This window comes from Somniosus microcephalus, chromosome 1, assembly GCF_052327205.1.
Source record: "Somniosus microcephalus isolate GS21.2 chromosome 1, FLI_Smic_1.0, whole genome shotgun sequence".
NCBI lineage: Eukaryota > Metazoa > Chordata > Chondrichthyes > Squaliformes > Somniosidae > Somniosus > Somniosus microcephalus.
In genome coordinates, this window is record NC_140987.1 from 178,309,368 (window position 1) to 178,327,848 (window position 18,481).

Consider the following 18,481-nt stretch of genomic DNA (forward strand, 5'->3'; position numbering starts at 1 on the left):
ATCACCTATCGCCCTCCCTCAGCTGATGAGTCAATACTCCTCCATGTTGAACACCACTTGGAAGAAGCACTGAGAGTAGCAAGGGCACAGAATGTACTCTGGGTGGGGGACTTCAATGTCCATCACCAAGAGTGGCTCAGTAGCACCACAATAACCGAGTCCTGAAGGACATAACTGCCAGTCTGGGCCTGCTACAGGTGGTGAGAGAACCAACACGAGGGAAAAACCTACTTGTCCTCATCCTCACCAATCTACCTGTCGCAGATGCATCTGTCCATGACAGTATTGGTAGCAGTGACCACCGCACAGTCATTGTGGAGACGAAGTCCCGTCTTCACACTGAGGACACCCTCCATCGTGGTGTGTGGCACTACCACCGTGCCAAATGGGATAGATTCAGAACAGATCTAGCAGCTCAAAACTGGGTATCCATGAGGCATTGTGGGCCATCAGCATCAGAATTGTATTCCACCACAATCTGTAACCTCATGTCCTGGCATATCCCTCACTATCATTACCATCAAGCCAGGGGACCAACCCTGGTTCAATGAGGAGTGTAGAAGAGCATGCCAGGAGCAGCACCAGGCGTACCTAAAAATGAGGTGCCAATCTGGGGAAGCTGCAACACAGGACAACATGCATGCTAAAAGTGGAAGCAGCATGCTATAGACAGGGCTAAGCGATCTCACAATCAATGGATCAGATCAAAGCTCTGCAGTCCTGCCACATCCAGTCATGAATGGTGGTAGACCATTAAACAACTAACAGGAGGAGGAGGCTCCATGAATATCCCCATCCTCAACGATGGTGGAGCCCAGTACGTGAGTGCAAAAGACAAGGCTGAAGCGTTTGCAAACATCTTCAGCCAGAAGTGCCAAGTGGAAGATCCATATCGGCCTACTCCCGAGGTCCCCACCATCACAGATGCCAGTCTTCAGCCAATTCGATTCACTCCACGTGATATCAAGAAATGGCTGAGCGCACTGGATACAGCAAAAGCTATGGGCTCCGACAACATCCCGGCTATCGTGCTGAAGACTTGTGCTCCAGAACTAGCTGCGCCTCTAGCCAAGCTGTTTCAGTACAGCTACAACACTGGCATCTATCCGACAATGTGGAAAACTGCCCAGATATGTCCTGTCCACAAAAAGGACAAATCCAACCCGGCCAATTACCACCCCATCAGTCTACACTCAATCATCAGCAAAGTGATGGAAGGTATCATCGACAGTGCTATCAAGCGGCACTTACTCATCAATAACCTGCTCACTGATGCCCAGTTTGGGTTCCGCCAAGACCACTCGGCTCCCGACCTCATTACAGCCTTGGTCCAAACATGGACAAAGGAACTGGATTCCAGAGGTGAGGTGAGAGTGACTGCCCTTGACATCAAGGCAGCATTTGAGAGTGTGGCATCAAAGAGCCCTAATAAAACTGAGGTCAATAGGAATCAGGGGGAAAATGCTCCACTGACTGGAGTCATATCTAGCACAAAGGAAGATGGCTGTGGTGATTGAAGGTCAATTATCACAGCCTCAGGACATTGCTGCAGGAGTTCCTCAGGGCAGTGTCCTGGGCCCAACCACCTTCAGCTGCTTCATCAATGTCCTTCCCTCCAACATAAGGTCAGAAACGGGGATGTTCGCTGATGACTGCACAGTGTTCAGCGCCATTCATAACTCCTCAGATAATGAAGCAGTCCATGCCCGCATGCAACAAGACATGGACAACGTTCAGGCTTGGGCTGATGTGGCAGGTACCATTCGTGCCAGGCAATGATTATCTCCAACAAATGAGAGTCTAACCACTTCCCCATGACATTCAACGGCATTACCATTACCAAATCCCCCACCATCAACATCCTGGGGGGTCAGCATTGACCAGAAACTTAATGGGACCAGCCACAAATACTGTGGCAACAAGAGCAGGTCAGAGGCTGGGTATTCTGCGGCGAGTGTCTCACCTCCTGACTCCCCAAAGCCTTTCCACCATCTACAAGGAACAAGTAAGGAGTGTGATGGAATACTCTCCACTTGCCTGGATGAGTGCAGCTCCAACAACACTCAAGAAGCTCAACACCATCCAGGACAAAGCAGCCCACTTGATTGGCACCCCATCTACCACCTTAAACATTCACTCCCTCCACCACCGGCGTACCGTGGCTGCAGTGTCTACCATCTACAAGATGCACTGCAGCAACTCGCCAAGACTTCTTTGGCAGCACCTCCCAAACCCGTGACCTCTACCACCTAGAAGGACAAGGGCAGCAGGCGCATGGGAACACCACCACCTCCAAGTTCCCCTCCAAATCACACACCATCCTGACTTGGAAATGTATCTCTGATCCTTCATCGTTGCTGGGTCAAAATCCTGGAATTCCCTCCCTAACAGCACTGTGGGAGTACCTTCACCACACGGACTGCAGCAGTTCAAGAGGGCGGCTCACCACCACCTTCGAGGGCAATTAGGGATGGACAATAAATGCTGGCCTCGTCAGCGACTCCCACATCCCATAAATGAATTTAAAAAGGTCAATATAGCACTTGTCCTCTATTAATTCATGTTTTAAAAAAATAAAAAATAAAAATTTATTCTGTTGTTCGCTTGTCAAGCATTTGGTGTAATGACATGACTTGCATTTAAATACAGACTGAAATCGTTGTGTCATTTTGTGTAATGCCTTGTCAACGGTTTGGATTCAGCCTTCTCATTAGTAACAGTGACAATTCCCTAAAAGATGGACAGATGACACAAGGCAAGCTCAACTTATTTTGGAAATGACCTTTATTGTTGGTTATATGCAGGGTTTGTTATGCAGTTCATCTATGATTTGCTTAAGATTGTATATAATATATTAAACGCGATACAAAATTATATATTTAAAAAACACAATAAATAATATCCAAATCCCTTCCTGGTTTAATGTGAACAAGTTGAATTGCACTGAAGGAGGGTTATCACTGCAGTAAACAGCAACTGCTGGTAACATGTATAAACAATCAAGCACATTGTTCCTATCCCATTAATTAATGCCAAAATTGCTCAATCTCACTACTATGTAACTACAGGTCAGTTCAGATAGAATCTCTTGCTGGTTCCCTGTTCATAAAAGATATCCCAGAGGATGCAGAGAAATCTCTATAAAAAGGTCATTTCAAATATGCCCACTTCTAACCAGAGGTGATATGCAGTACACTTAACAATCCTGTGCACAGTTCTGGAGTGAAAGCCGTGCAGATAGAGCTCCAAAGCAAGACATATTATGTAAATTGCCCCACTCCAGTTGTATCCTGGTAGAGAAACTCACCTCCATACAACTCTGGGTTGCAGGCCAGAATGTGGTGCAAGTGCTGCCTTCAAGGGACACCAGGCTCAATCTCCTGCTACGTCCATACTGAAGCCACTTCGGATAAGTGTAAACAGGTAGTAATAGCGGAAAATAAATTGGAGGACAAAATACTTTTTCATTCCCTTATATTTCTATATAGTAGTTTCTTGGATTAACAGAAAGAGGATTCCAGAACCAGATTAAAAAATACCAACAAATGTGCAAAAGAGAATTGAAATTCTATCGTATTTTAATTTACTGAGCATTATTTTATTTACTAGTTTATTGCAAATGTAACCAAAATATTCACATGGGATAATAACAAAAGTAGAAATCTTGATGATGAGCATTTTACAAACAAAACAACCATGATGGGGGGTGGGGGAGCCGGGAATGTTTACATTTGCAAACAGTAGTTGCATCCTGTTTCCAGAAGACACGTTTCAGACTCAATTCTTGGCAAATTTGGTGTGCATTAAATCGAGGTTCTGCTGTACAATTTAATCTTAGATTACAGCAAGGCATGTGGTCGTCAACCTTAGAAACAGATCTGTTTGGGAGTAAAGCTATAACCATGTACTACAACACAAACTAGTTTCAGTAGGCCATGAAAATTAAAAAGCAGGTCATGAAATCAGCTTATTAGAACATAAAGGATTAGGTTTACACAAACAAAAACAAGTTACCTCAGCCTCATCACCTACATTTAATACTTCCCAGTTTTTTCTTTGCAAAGGTTAATGCGAGGAAAATATGCATATACAGCTGTAATTGTCAAGAACATTCATAGATCAAAGGTTAAATATTGTCTAACTGTACTAAGAGACACATGCGACTAATACAGCACATTGTAGTGTTATAGCTTTATATTGATGCACTCAAAAGCAGACAGGAAAAAAAGTTACATCCAGAATCAGCATTCCTAGTTTATATATAGTGCTTAATTACAGAATCTATAATTATTCGAGTAAAATGTGCTGAGCAATCTAACAGCTGTCCTGATGTTGCCATGGATTCTCACTGTATGTAACTTTGTACCAGTGGGTTTCTGTGCTTGGTGATGTGAATGACCAGGTTCCAATTGCTATGGATTTCTAACAGTAACATTCACAACTCACCTGAAAAGGCTTTCAGGACTACAACGTTCTAGCTGGCTGCTCAAAGTGATCTCATCCCGCTTTGTTGACAAACTGCTCCTGAAGTCACTCTCACTGATAATGCCACATCAGTAGCACCTTCAGGAAGTGTAGTTGGACAATCCAGGCACCATGTTATATATTAATTAAGCTCCACATCAAGCTAGTTATTCAGTTCTATATGTCAGAGCTCTAAATGCTGCTCAAACTTCACAGAGGTGTTTCTTTTGTGAATGGCATTTGCTAGCAATCTGACTACAGTCTGGACAAGCACTCTTACTGTTGCATTGCTCATCTCTCTTTGTGCTAGTGTTGGGGGAAGGCTGACATCCCGAGCTTGAAGTTGAGTTGTGGGTCAACACAGTTTTATTGTATTACAAAAAGATTACAGTAGCTGTTAGTACCTCTTATTTATCACCAACTGCTGCAATGTAACTATGTCTTTGTTCTTCAACTGAATGGTTTTAGCAACATTCAATAAATTTAGCCTTCAATAAATATCTTAAAAATACAAATAAATTCCAGCAGTCAATTTTAGGATCATTTCAGCAATTAAAAGACTCAGTTTTTATTATATGAATAAGTCATCGCCTTAATTATTGACAAATACTGTACCCTTGTTTAATATTGTTCTGTTCACTTAATATTAAAAGATATGAAAAACTATTAGATTAGGAGATAGTGGGGCACGAGCTTAAAATAACTAAGCCACACTACAGGTTCAAGCTTGTCTCAGTTATTGAACTGGACAACATCAGTAAAGATGCAGTCTCTAATGTTTCTGAACTGATGTTGAATGATTCATTAAAAGTAAAAATATTTAGTCTCCAACTGCCCATTATCAATACTCTTAACAGTGCAGGCAAATAAAAAGAGTCGTCTTCATAAAGATTTTTGAAAACCGTGAAGTGTTCTCCACAGGATTTTTTGTTTAATTAAAATGTGATTTTAGAAAGGCAGCTTTGTTGTGTTAGTGGGTACCTTTGAGCAGATAATTCAGTCTCAGAGGTCACTGTCTGTAATAATGCCATAGTATTTAGCTATAAGCTCTTCCTTACTTCATAATATTGCCAGTGACTATACAATTAGATATTTACAATATAATCAGTGATGTGGAAATCAAAAAGAAATCAAAAATTTATTTCTGCCATCAACCAGAATAATTCAGAAAACTGTGCTGGTAACATAAGCAATATTCTTACACATGCTATTACTAATCTGGCAGAGGCTTGGAAACAAAAGGAAATTATATTGATCTCTGCATTTAATTTAAAGAAAACTAAATGAAAACTATGAAAGGAATAAAGTACTTTAATCCTCTGTGGCTATTGTGGTTTAATTTTGTTTAGGCTCAGAAGAATTCCTACTTTAGAATAACAAATACTAAAATTTAATAGAACATAGAATGAGATTAACCTTTGAGGTTACTGGCAGATCTTGTTAGCAATTCAAAAACCGGCAAATTTGAAAAGGTACTGCTGTTACAGACTATGTCTTATTTATATTCATTATTTGTTTCAACCATCCATTTATTTGGATTTTATTATGACAGTGTAACTGGTTGTAAATGTTAATCATTAGTAATGAACATTTTTTATGTATTAGAACTTGTAGCAAATGGTGCAGCTGGAAAGAAATAACAAGGACAAATGTCCCAGCAATTTGACCCTGAAAAATTGGAGACATTTTCCTGGGGCACCAAAAGCAGGTCAGAAGTTTCTACAACATGCTCCCACAATTACTGCCCTATGTTTCAAACAATCACACCTAGAATTCTACCCTGGAATTTTTGAAGGAAACATTAGAGTCCAAAGATGTGCAGGTTAGGTTGATTGGCTATGATAAAAAATTGACCCTTAGTGTTAGGGGGATTAAATACGTGGGGTTACGGGGATAGGGTGGGATATGTGTCGGTGCAGGCTCGATGGGCCGAAATGGCCTCTATCTGTACTGTGAGGTTTCTGTGATCTGTGATACTAAAGGATCCAGAGTAGTTCAGTCAATCATCTACTGTCTGGCGTATTTCAGCTCCCAGTAGCAGGCTTTGTATGTTATTGCTAAATCATTACAGCTCAGCCCATTTGTGGCAGGTGGCTGTGAAGAAGTTACATGAGTTGACAGGTAATCATCTTTAGAAACCAAACACAAAAAGGTGGACTTTGGCAAAATTGGCTAAACAATGCAAGCTAGGAGTAATGGACAGTCAGTTAAACTGGACAGTCACCTCCTGGCTTCAATGGACTGTTGACCTAGTCTAACAAAGTTGTCAGATAAACACAAAAAAAACTTAAATATTAGTATTGAAGAACTGAAGAATGAAAGCAATAATATGCACATTAAAAAAGTTGTATTAATGCAATTTCAGTTCAGGGATTTTCTATACTCTTTTCTTCACAAAACACTTCGGCCTAGAAATTCAGTGGGCTGCGCCACCCGTTAGCGCCTTAAGAGGGCGCTAAGTGGGTCAGAAGCCACTGGCCACGCCTCCCGCTAAATTTAGCGGGATGCTAATAGTGGCGCTAGCCGTTAGCGCTGCGCCGCTACCGATGACGTCATCGGTGTGCGCAGCGCCCCGATCGCGATATTTAGATGCGCCCCCTGATTTAACGCTGTACGCTATGTGCGACCGGTTCAGGGGGGCCTACCTGCGGCAGTAGAGGCGCTAATTAAAGGAGGTGCGGGGCGGCCATTTTTATTGCTGGCCGCCTGCCAGCACCACTCCACGCTGCCGTCCCCGGCCTCCTGAGCCGCCCCCCCCCCCCCCCCCACGGATTGCTGACTGCGTTCCAAGAGCCCGGCACTTCTCCTCGGTGCCGGGCTCTTTTGCCGGCACTCGCGATCCTCGGGGGCCCAGCTGGGCCCCAGATCGCGCTGCACAAGGCCCCTCCCCTTTAAGAAGGGGAGGAAGGCCTGCAGTACCGCAGCGCGCCGTGCCGCTGCGGCACGTTGTGCAGTGATATTCAGTTGCAGCGCCCCAAGAGGGATGCGGGGCGCCTCCAGTAGCACCGCACTTCCCTTTGGGGCGCTCCAACTGAATTTCCGGCGGGCGGCCGCAACTGCTTCCGGGGCGCTACTTTTAGCGCCCTGGCGAGGTTGGCGCCCCACACGGGGCTATAGTCAATTTCTAGGCCTTAAATTCCTATTGGAAAAATTGAAACAGTTAATCCTAGTGACTTAGTAGTGTGGCATTTTCCTACATCTACAATACTACTTGAATCTGAACATTCAGTTTCTAAAAATATATCAGTAACTTCTGAAGAGTTACTAATAGGTTTCTACCAAATACAGAAGAGTTCCCTTTTCCCATCTATTTTATAAACTTCCACCTTCTTCACTGGTACATAGAAAAAAAATGATTCTTAGCTAAGCACTATTAATTTAAGTATAAGTAGGTTTTAAAATATAGGCACCACAGTGTAGTCCTGAAGATGGATCAGAAATATGTTCTAAAAGTTTGACCAGTGTTAGTTTGCTATGGTGAGAGAAACCTTCCCCATGTTTAAATTGTACTGTATGTTGGAAAATAACAGAAAATTGTGAAATGGTTGGGTGGGAAAGAGTTAATCATACGGCCAGCTTTGCCGACGTTTTTGCTGCAGCATTGTAGATTAGTGTCAAAGGACACCATGGGAAATTCTGCATTGTCTTCAGCACTTCCCCTCACAAAGTCAGTTGGGTTGTGCGGAGCAATTTCAAAGCAACACTCAGAAACATTAAGTAGTAAGAAATTTACATTTTTAACTTGCATCTGATATCTTTAATGTAATGACTATAAATATTATTTATATTAATATAAATGTTAAATTAGAAAGCTAAAACATACAGCTAAAGTGTTTACCTTAATCATTGATTCACATAATGTACTGATACAGATTCTTTTGAGAAGGAAACTTGAAGGTCCCCCTGCCCCCAGAACAAAAGTATGCATTTGTCTTCTTCCATGTTGAAAAAGTAATACAAGTTCATGAAGCATCTGGATTAATATAGGGATGGGTTAATATAGCTAGCTCTACTAAAGTTTATTGAAGTCAAAAGTTCATACTTTTGTTCTGAAAAGACCCTCCAGGTTTCCCAGTCAAAGAACAGTTTATGTCAGTACACCAGTGCAAACGGACATTAAGAACCACTGCTCTGCAAGTAGTTGCCTTCTGATACAGATCAAATGTTTATCAGTTTAAACTGCAGACAAGAGTAATTTGAACCTTCATATAACTGCAAAATATAGTCAGTTTAAAATGAACCTTTTTTCATTGGATAGGACCTGAACAGCTGTGTTTATTTAATTAGATCAGATTTCAAATGCTTTTCAATAATAGAAGTAGTATATGCAGCTATTACTCACAACTAAACTCTAAATCATAAAAGGCAGAAATGAAGTTAAACTGAAGATGATTTTTGACAATAGGTCATTATTGCTACAAAACAACAGTTAGGAGTACTTCAGCCTTTTCATATTATACCTGCCATAACAGCAAGTGAAGTCCATTTTAACCATTTACCAGTAACATTGGAGTACATTGTTTCTAATCTTTCTGGAATGCAACAGAGTCCACCTACACTATCTAATCCACATTAATCCTATCAGAAGGAGCACTGGTTTTGTAGCCCGGTGCACAGTTTGTATAGAATCAATATTCCATCAAGGAAGTTTAATATCTACTGTCAAATTGTCCAGTTTGTCGACTCCCATCAGTCACAATGAAATTCGGGCAAGTATGCCACTGACTTCCACAAGCTCAGTGTTGTTCCTTGTGCATCTTGAATAAAGCAATGCATTTCTTTTCAAGTTTTATTTCTGCTGAACACACGCTCCCCTCTAAGTGTGAGATGTTGTAGCTGGTACTGCAGTACTTCTGTGTCTGCTGGCTCCTTAATATTCATTTTATCTAGGTTTAGGTAATCTAAGGATTTTGACTGAGCCCTCTTTCCCTTAATGAGGCAAACTGGCAAAGGGCCACGTAGACATCTGTTGGGTTCAAAGGACAATGACTTGACGGCTCGTTCCCCTGAACTTGGCATTCGCCGTCGTCTTCTCCCATTTGCAGCTGGGATTTCATACGGCTGATAGTATCGATTCTTGGTTCTGTAGACTCGGGAACTTCGAGTCAATCCTACATCCTGCTGCTTGGTATGCTGGCCTGGCAAAGCTTCTGCTGCACCCGCCTCATTGCCTGACCACCTTTGAGCCAACTTTAAAAGTTCCCCACCGGTAGTAAAGCCAACTAAGTAGTTGGTGTCCATGTGAAGAATCTGATAGCTAGACACAGTCCGCTTGACTGGAGAGCATGGGGTGCTGGAGCTACGAGGTTTCTCTGGCTCCGTTTTACCTGGAGAGTTCACTTCGACAGCAGATGCAGAGAGCACAGGCATGGCTGCCCTGGAAATACCACTGAGGTCCACCTCCATTCTGAACTGGCAGCTGTCAGACTAAAGTACAACATAACACTTAATACAATACGAACACAAAACAAGTACAGCATTTACACAAGGTTAAAAATTGGGCTCTGAAGACATGACTGTACATCTTAGCAAGACCATAAATGTTTAATCAATAACTTGGTAAACTTCAGCTCTTTGCAGTCTTGACTACTACTTAATCTCTTTAAAAGGCTGAGCAGTATTTGAACAGGTGGGTGAGCACTGGCGTACAAACTCAATGGCTGGAATTTTAATGGGGAGGTGGGTTGGCGATGGCGGGGGGTGGGTGCTCGGAAGCAGTCGGGACACCTGGGTGAACGAGTTTCCTGCAGGCCTTGCCAAATTTAATGGTAGAGCCTGATTTGCATTTGAAACCTCCGTTTCCCACCCGCAGTCAGCCAGATGGAGACGCTGGCTGGCAGGCCTGCGGCACTAGGCCGCAGAGAGGAGGGAGGGATCGGGTGGGGGGAAAAGGGAGAACACTGGGGGCCGGAGAGGTGGGAGAGAACATCGAGGCTGGCCTGGAGAACGATCGGGGGGGGGGGGGGGGGGGGGGGGCAGAAAGCGATCAGGGGCCTCGCGTGGGGGCGTGTTAGGTACAGACGCTTGCCTTCCATTAGTTGGCAGGTTTCCAGAGGCCTGCGAAACCCAACCAGCCACAGTTAAATTTGAAATGCAGGTTAAATCTGAAGCTCGCCAGCCTCATTATAATATTTAAATGGTCAACCTGCCTCCTGGTAGGCAAGAAGCATAAAGGCCAGGGACACGCCCCAGCAAATTTTCTGTGCCAATTTACAGCGCAAAAGGTGGCTATTCTGTCCACTGTGTCTGTACTACTAGTTTACTAGGGAAATTCAAAACTAATCCCACTGCTCTGCTTCCTTTCCACTGACTTGTATCCTCCTCTGCCTTAACTATTTATCAAATTTTCCCTCAAAAGGTTACAACGTATTACAATCATCAAACCCCATCAACATATCCTTCTACTTCTTTCTCCCTCATGTGCTTATCTATCTCCCCTTGAAAGCATCTATACGATTCACCTCAACTACTCCTTGTGGTAATGAGCAACGTTCCTGCTGTCTGCTGGTCCCACACAATCGAGGACTGACTTTTCAAATGTGCAAAACTTCGAATGGGCTGCGCAGTCTGCTAAAGGAACCTCGCACTCAAAAAAAATTAAGGGGAACATTGGTTCCCGCTAAGCTGTGCAGCTGGCTGGAGGTCCCACGCAGTCCACTTACTGGATTTTCTATGGGAAATTTCACGCATGCACGAAATTTTGAATGGGCCGTGCTGCCCGTTAAGAGATTCTAACCACTCTCTGGGTAAAGAAGTTTTTTCCTGAATTCCCTATTGGACTTATTAGTGACTATCTTGTAATTATGGCCCCTAGTTTTGGTCTCGCTCGCAAGTGGAAACATCTTCTCTACATTTACCCTTTCAAAATCTTAAAGACCTCTGTCGAGTCTTAAAGGCCTCTTCTCTTTTCTGGAGAACCCCAGCCTATTCAATCTTTTCCCGATAGGTATAACTTCTCAGTTCTGGTATCATTCTAGTAGTAAACTGCACACACTACTCCAACTGCGGCCTAACCAATGTTTTGTATAAATTTATTATTTATTTTACTCTGGTCATTATCACATTGCTGTTTGTGGGATCTTGCAGTGCGCATAATTGGTTGCTGCGTTTCTCACATTACAACAGTGACTACACTTCAAAAAGTACTTCATTGGCTGTAAAGCACATTGAGACGTCCGGTGGTCGTGAAAGGCGCTATATAAATGCAAGTCTTTCTTTCTTCTTTTTTGTACTCTATTCTCCTAAATGCAAAATTCTACTTGCCCTTTTATATAGCTTTATTTACCTGCACTTGCACTTCCAGGGAATTATGTATTTGAACCCTTGGCTCTTTGTTCATCCACACATCCTTCAGTCGCTCTCCTTTTTGTGTACACTCCCATCCCGTTTTTCGCTCAAAATGTATCCACATTGAATTGCATCTACCACCTGTATTTCTATTGCACTAAACTGCCTACATTTGCCCGAAATCTTTTACAGCTCTCCTCACTGTTAGCTTAACATCTAACTATTGTCATCACCACATGTTGAGACTGTGTTCCCTATAACCAAGTGCAAATCATTTGTCTCTACCAAGAACAAAAAAGTGAACCCCTAGGGTACACCACTTCCAACTCTTCTCCAATCTGACCAACTTACCTTCTTTGTTTCCTGTTCATCTATCAATTTTCTATCCCTGGTGCTACATTTCCCTTTATACCATACGCCTGAATTTTTTTGTGATATACATTATTGATTGCCTTCTGAAATTCCGTATATGTTATATTTACTGCATTCCCTTTATCTATCCAATTGGTCACTTCCTGAAAAACGCTTAAATGTGTCAAACACTACTTGTGTTTAAAAATCTTTCCTGCCTGTCCTTGATTAACTCATGCATTTCTAAATGCTTATTAATTCTCACAACTGACATTAGATAGATTAGTCTAGACTTACCTGGTTTATTCTTCTCTCCCTTCTTGAACAGGGGTGTTGCATTGGCGATTCTCCAGTTCCATAGCGTAATTTACATATTTAAGGAGGATTGAATATTGTGATTAGAGCCTCTACTACCTCAGCTGTAATTTTGCCGGCGCTCAGAGGGTGGGTTTGGAGGCGGGTCGGGAGTAAAAATCCAAATGATTAACGGCAGTTTGCTAACCTGCCGCCATCCCGCAACTTTGCAAAGTGTTGGGTCTGCGAGTCCCGATCAGACCTGACACCAAATGGCGGGAGAGGCTCTTAAGGCAGTTAACCGCTTGTTAACTGCCTAGATAATCCCTTTTTAACTGTCTCTTCCCATTTTAATAAATTTTCAGCACGTTGCCCGTTGTGCGACAAACACGCCAGCTGATTGTGCCGGGTTCAGCAAGTAGGTGAATGTTGACAGCTGCTCCTGCAGCATAAAAATGGATGTGCAACATGGCTGACTTTCAGATGACAGAACTTTGTGCTTTGAGGTTTTGTTACACATTTTGCAGGTCTATTGAGCTTGTGTTTAAGCTGAAATCCATATGCAGTGACCTCCTTGGAATACCCTCTGGTCACATTGACTGAGCGCTTACAACATCTCTTCCTCAATTGAGATATATACCAGCGGGATGGGAACCATTTATACCCTCTCATCCTGGTCCTCAGAATCAGAGGAAGAGCGGGCACAACAACAACAGGAGCGCCAACCTTCTCCTCATTCACCTGATGCTGCACAGGGCAGAGTGCATCAGCGCAGGGCTGCACCGTGCCGCAGGAGATACCCCCAACACAGGGTTTACAGGCCAAGGATGAGCTTCCTCAACATGAGGGAGCAGCAGTGCCAAAGGAGGCTGAGGCTTTCATGAGAGGTAGTCACTGACATCTGTGCAATGCTGCACCAACACCTGGAGCCCAGAGGAGCGTGTGGACACTCCTTACCAGTGGCTGTCAAAGTCACCACCGCACTCAACTTCTTTGCTTCAGGGTCCTTCCAGGGATCATCAGCAGCATCTCCCAGTCGGCTACACACACTTGTATGTGTCAACTGCAAGGGCTTCCACTCCCTTAACGTCCTGCTGCTGTGTAACCACAGGAAGAACATTATGCATGTTTGCGCCAAGTTCCCTGGCAGTTGCCATGATTCGTTCATCCTGCGGCAGTCTACTGTGCCTCAGCTCTTCAATCCACCAAGACAATTTTCCGGATGGCTACTTGGAGACAAGGGCTGTCCCCTGAAAAAGTGGTTAATGACACTGTTGAGGAGGCCATCAAACAAAGCTGAGGAGCGGTACAATGTGAGCCACATTGCCACCAGAAGCATCATTGAGCAAACCATCGGCTTGCTCAAAATGCGATTCAGATGTCTCGACAGGTCTGGTGGAGCCCTACAGTACTCACCAGCCAGGGTCTCCAGAATCATCGTCGTCTGCTGTGCCCTGCACAACATCACACTGCAGCATGGCTTAGTGCTGCCTGAGGAACAAGTGGCTCAGCGCACAGCCGCCTCGGAAGAGGAGGAGGAGGAGGATGCGGCAGATGAGGGACGCCTTGCGGGGGCGGATGTGCCAATTCCACCAGCATGTGAACATATTGCTGGCCGTGAGGCAAGGGATGCACGTACCTTCTTAACATACCATACAGCATCTGTACAATAAACTGTGGTTTTCTATCACTTTCACCACCATCATTACAGATGAAATGCACCCTGACCCCTCTCTGTGCAACTTCCATTTCGGAGCACACATAGACCTACTCTTTGAATCTTTGCCATCGCTTTTCTTTAATATATTAATAATAACGATGACAACCGTTGTATCAGATGAAAACACCCAAGTGATTACCCTTGTGACTATTTGTGTTAACTTTCTCTTATGCATGCTTCTATGTGGTTCTTCCCCTGTGGCTTCAGCAGATGTAGAGGCACCTTGCTCATTTCTATGCTTTGACGCCTTTGGCGGGCGTCCTCTGGGTTTGGGAGCTTGGGAGGGCTCCACAACAGTCTGCTCCTCCTGCGGCTGTGCAGGAGCTGAGACGGCCATCTCAGTTGGGTGAGGAATCTGGGGCTCTGACCGAAGGCTCCACTGTAGCATGGTAGTGTGAATGCTTGGAGAGGAGCCCACACTTCCTGGTTGTCGACCACCAACATCCCTCTCATGGGTCACCCGCACTTCACTGCTAGCAAGTGGCTGGAGAGCACCTTGCTGCACATCAGTGGGGCCATGAGGACCCGTCTCCGTACTGACAGTCCTCATAGTGGGGACGTCCACGTACCTCTGGTTCCTCTCCTCAATAGATGCCCATCTATCCTCCATATCAGACCATCTATCTAGAAGTCACCATGCTCATTTGAGTCTGGCGATTTGTGTCCTCCATGGAGGTTGCCATCCTTTCCATGGCGGCACCTACATTCACCATTGAGTGCACCACCGCATTGCTCATGTTTGAGATGGACTCCTCCATTCCCTGCACACTCGCAGTTACCGTGGATGCAAACCCTGTCAGAGACTCCTGCACTTGTTCCTGGAGTTCCAGCACCGCTCTCTTTCTGGATGGCCCCAGAGGCACAACATTTACATGTAGCTGAGCAGAGCTAAGAGCGTCCTGCGGCAAGGACTTTCCAGTGCTGTTGCTGTCTCCACCATCTGCTGATGCTCACTTGTGAGCTGTGATACACCAGGTGATAACACTACTCTATGTCAGGAAGGACCCACCGAAGTGTGCGTATCTGTGTTGGTGCTGGGTGCGCTGATTTCTGGTGACGCTGCTCCCTCAGAGGCTCCAGGTTCCTCTGAAGAGTCGTCCGGCTCTTCCTCCTGGACAGTGGGGAGGGGAGCTCTCGATGGTTCTGTGAGGGAGTAAAGGCATGAGTTAGACATGTGATATTTAGGTACCAGAAACATCTTATTGTGCAGATGATCAGAACTCAATCTGTATGAACATCAGATGCCATATCAGTCCCTCATGAAATCTAAATGAGAGGGTTGCAAATCTATTCCGTCACCAGCTTGCTCTAGTGCGCCCGTCTCTCCGTCCCCCACTTCCAGCTCCTCTGCACATCCGACTATGTCAAGAGCAGCCTTCTCAGCGTTTGTTAAAGTTGCGAGTGATGGTGGGCCTCCTCCTGTCCTCGCTCTCTCCCTCTTATTGTGGGCTCTCTTTTCCTGCAATGAGGGACACAAGTGGAGTTTCAGCGAGATTGATGGAGTGACTGTGAAGAATCCAAACATTGAAGCTTAGAGGGAAGACCAAGATGGAGTGAGGTGCCAAGAGGAAGGTGCCTCCCTGTGCGTTGTTAGTTGTTGTCATTGCATAACAGTGAGAGTGAGTGGTGCATAGTCGAATGGTGAAGTGATTATATATAGAGAGAGGGATAGGTAAGGGTGCAAGGGAATGTAAGGGTAAGTTGGGATGTGCAGGAGTAGGTTGACAATGCAGAGTGCTGGTGATGAGAGGAGATGGGAAGCAGATTGAAGGTAAGTGTGATGTGATACTCAATTTTGCTGAGCGTAGATGATCATTGAACCGCTTTCAGCACTGCACCCAGATGCGTGAGCACAAGGACCTGGCGCTTACCTCCTCAGCAATTTGCAGCCAGGATGCCTTTGTTTGCTGAGGAGGCTTCCTCCAGCCATTGAGAGGGAACAGAACATCCTTGCGCCCGCTTACTCCCTCCACCAGAGAATGGAGGGACTCATCATCAAATCTAGGAGCAGCCTTAGATTTTGCAGCAGTCATTTTCAGAGGACCCGTTTTCAGGAGCAGCATAAACCAAATGAAATGCAAAGGCTACATGGGCCCCTTAAAAGCTCCTGAATGGAAGACATCAGCAGAGGCGAGCAGCAGACCCAAACCCACTGATTGGGCCGGGTAGCGCGCACGGCGGGCTTAATAAGCCCAGTTAAATTAAAATTGTGATTTTGGAGTGGCTGAAGTCACCAACCACTCAACCCGACTCCAACCTGCCTCCGCTGGGAAAATTGCAGCCCTCGTGCCCGACTTCTTTTCAACACATGTATGATAGCCTCAGAACTCAGGTCAAATGCCACCATGGCAAGTTGTGAAACTGAATTCAATAAATCTGGTAGTTTGTAGCTTGGCACCAGAAAAATAGCCACGAAATGTGCAGACTTGAGTAAAATCCTGACTGCTCATTAATACCCTTCAGGGACAGGAACCTGCTACCCCTACCTGGCTTGGCTTACATGTTACTCTAGTCTCATACTATGTGGTTGACTCTTCACACACTTGGAGTAACTAGGCATGGACTATAAATACTGCCTTACCAGTGTTGTTCACATCCCAAAACCAAATTTAAAAAAGCATAGTGTCTATTGGATCAGGGCCCATTCACTTGCGATTTATGCCAATTTTTTTCAGAACAATTCTTTTTCTACATTTATCTCTAACAATTGTTCCAGATTCTCCTCCCATTACCTTCATATCGCCAAGTGGTTCAACCCCATATATATATATATATCTATGTGTGTGCGTGCGTGCGTGCGTGCGTGCGTGCGTGCGTGCCACTGACCTTTTTGCTAACTTTTACGCCCTGTTAATTTGGGGGTAGAACACCTTTTGTCTCACTGAACTTTGCTTGTTCTAATCCAGCGCCCTTGTCTTTGACTTTTCATTACCCATTTTTATTCTTAGGTGGAACCTATGATATGGTCACTATTTCCCAATTCTTCTTTATGTTGGGTATTTACCCCACTTTATTTTCCAGAATTAGCTCAAGCAATGCTTCTTTCCTTGCTGGCCTATTAACCTAGGAATCAGTCCTTGATGCAGTCCCCACTTTGACCACATGCATTACTGTTATTCCCGTTTAGCTTGGGATATTTAAAAGCACCCATTATTGCCCTGTTGTTCTTCCATGTCTTTCTGAACTGTCAGCTAAACCTCTGCTTCAGTTTCAATAGTTTTATTAATCCTGCTCTACCTCACTAGTTCCAGACCTACACTTTCCCGTCACATCTGTTTTAAATGTCTCCCCCACTGCTCTATTTACCCTCTCCACAAAACAACAGTGCCACTTCGATTCAGGTGAAGGCTATCCCTTCCGTTTATAGCCTGCCCATACCACAAAAATGTGAACCCTTCCGTCCTGTGCCAGCCCTGCAGCCACATGTTCACCTTTCAAATCTTACTCTCCTTAACCTGTCCAGCACGTGGCATTGGAAGCAATCCAGAGATTACCACCCTTAAGATTTTGTTTTTCCTCCTTAAACTCCCTCTGCAAGGCCTCACATACACTTGGCTCTATTTCAATGGTTACAGCATGTACCATGATGTTGGCTGCTGTCTCTTTTCCAGCCATTCCATAATGTTTTTCACTCTGGCACCAGGGAAGCAACATAGCATTTGGGACTCCTGGTCACAACTGCAAATATAGAATCACGCACCAGTACCACTTTCTTATTCTTGTTGCCTACCTGAATCTCACGCCCTGTTAGTCCCTTGTTCCACGGGTGTGCTCTGTTGCTCAAGGTTATCCTCCTCTGAGTCACTGTCACTGTCCACCTCAAGTATTAAGTTTCTATTGGGAAATTCCAGTAACTCAGGGCTTCCTTGCAATGGCAAGCCCTGTCTGCCTCTGATGCTCCTGCAGATGGTCACTCACTCCTCTCTTTCTACACTATCCCTGCGTCCTGAACTGTGTGAGCACTGCCTCCTCAGTCACCATGTTCTGCAGGGTATAATTCAGAAACCTCATCATCTCTGATGCTGCAGAATGTGGCCACTTTCTGCTTGAATATCAGAATCCTCTGCTCCAAGAGTCTTGTTTTCTGACAGTGTACAGAATTAGAATTGTACATAAAATGGCACATAAATCCAATTTAAAAAGTGGCCATTTAGCCCAATCAATCTGAGCGTATTGGTTGGGCCATGTGAGTAGTAGTCCTAATCAATGTTCCCTCTATTATTTTTTCATGCACAGTCCCTTTAACTGGCTGCATGGCCTGTTCAAATGTTTGTGCATGCGCAGTTTCTTCCATGCAAAAGCCAGTGAGCGGCCTGCACGGGACCTCCAGGCCACTGCGCGGCTTAGGGAGAACGTTAGTCCTAA

The 18,481-nt window shown here is 44.5% G+C and overlaps 1 protein-coding gene across 2 annotated transcripts in view; it reads right to left on the minus strand.

Annotated features, from left to right (window-relative positions):
- Positions 1–2,766: 2,766 nt before the first annotated feature.
- macir (macrophage immunometabolism regulator) overlaps positions 2,767–18,481 on the minus strand; it is a 49,751-nt gene continuing 34,036 nt past the window's right edge. For both annotated transcript variants that reach the window (XM_085987720.1, XM_085987711.1), the window contains one exon: positions 2,767–9,891. In XM_085987720.1, coding sequence (XP_085843846.1) covers positions 9,247–9,870 — 624 coding nt within the window. In that variant the 5' untranslated portion in view covers positions 9,871–9,891 and the 3' untranslated portion in view covers positions 2,767–9,246. The remainder of the gene's footprint in view (positions 9,892–18,481) is intronic.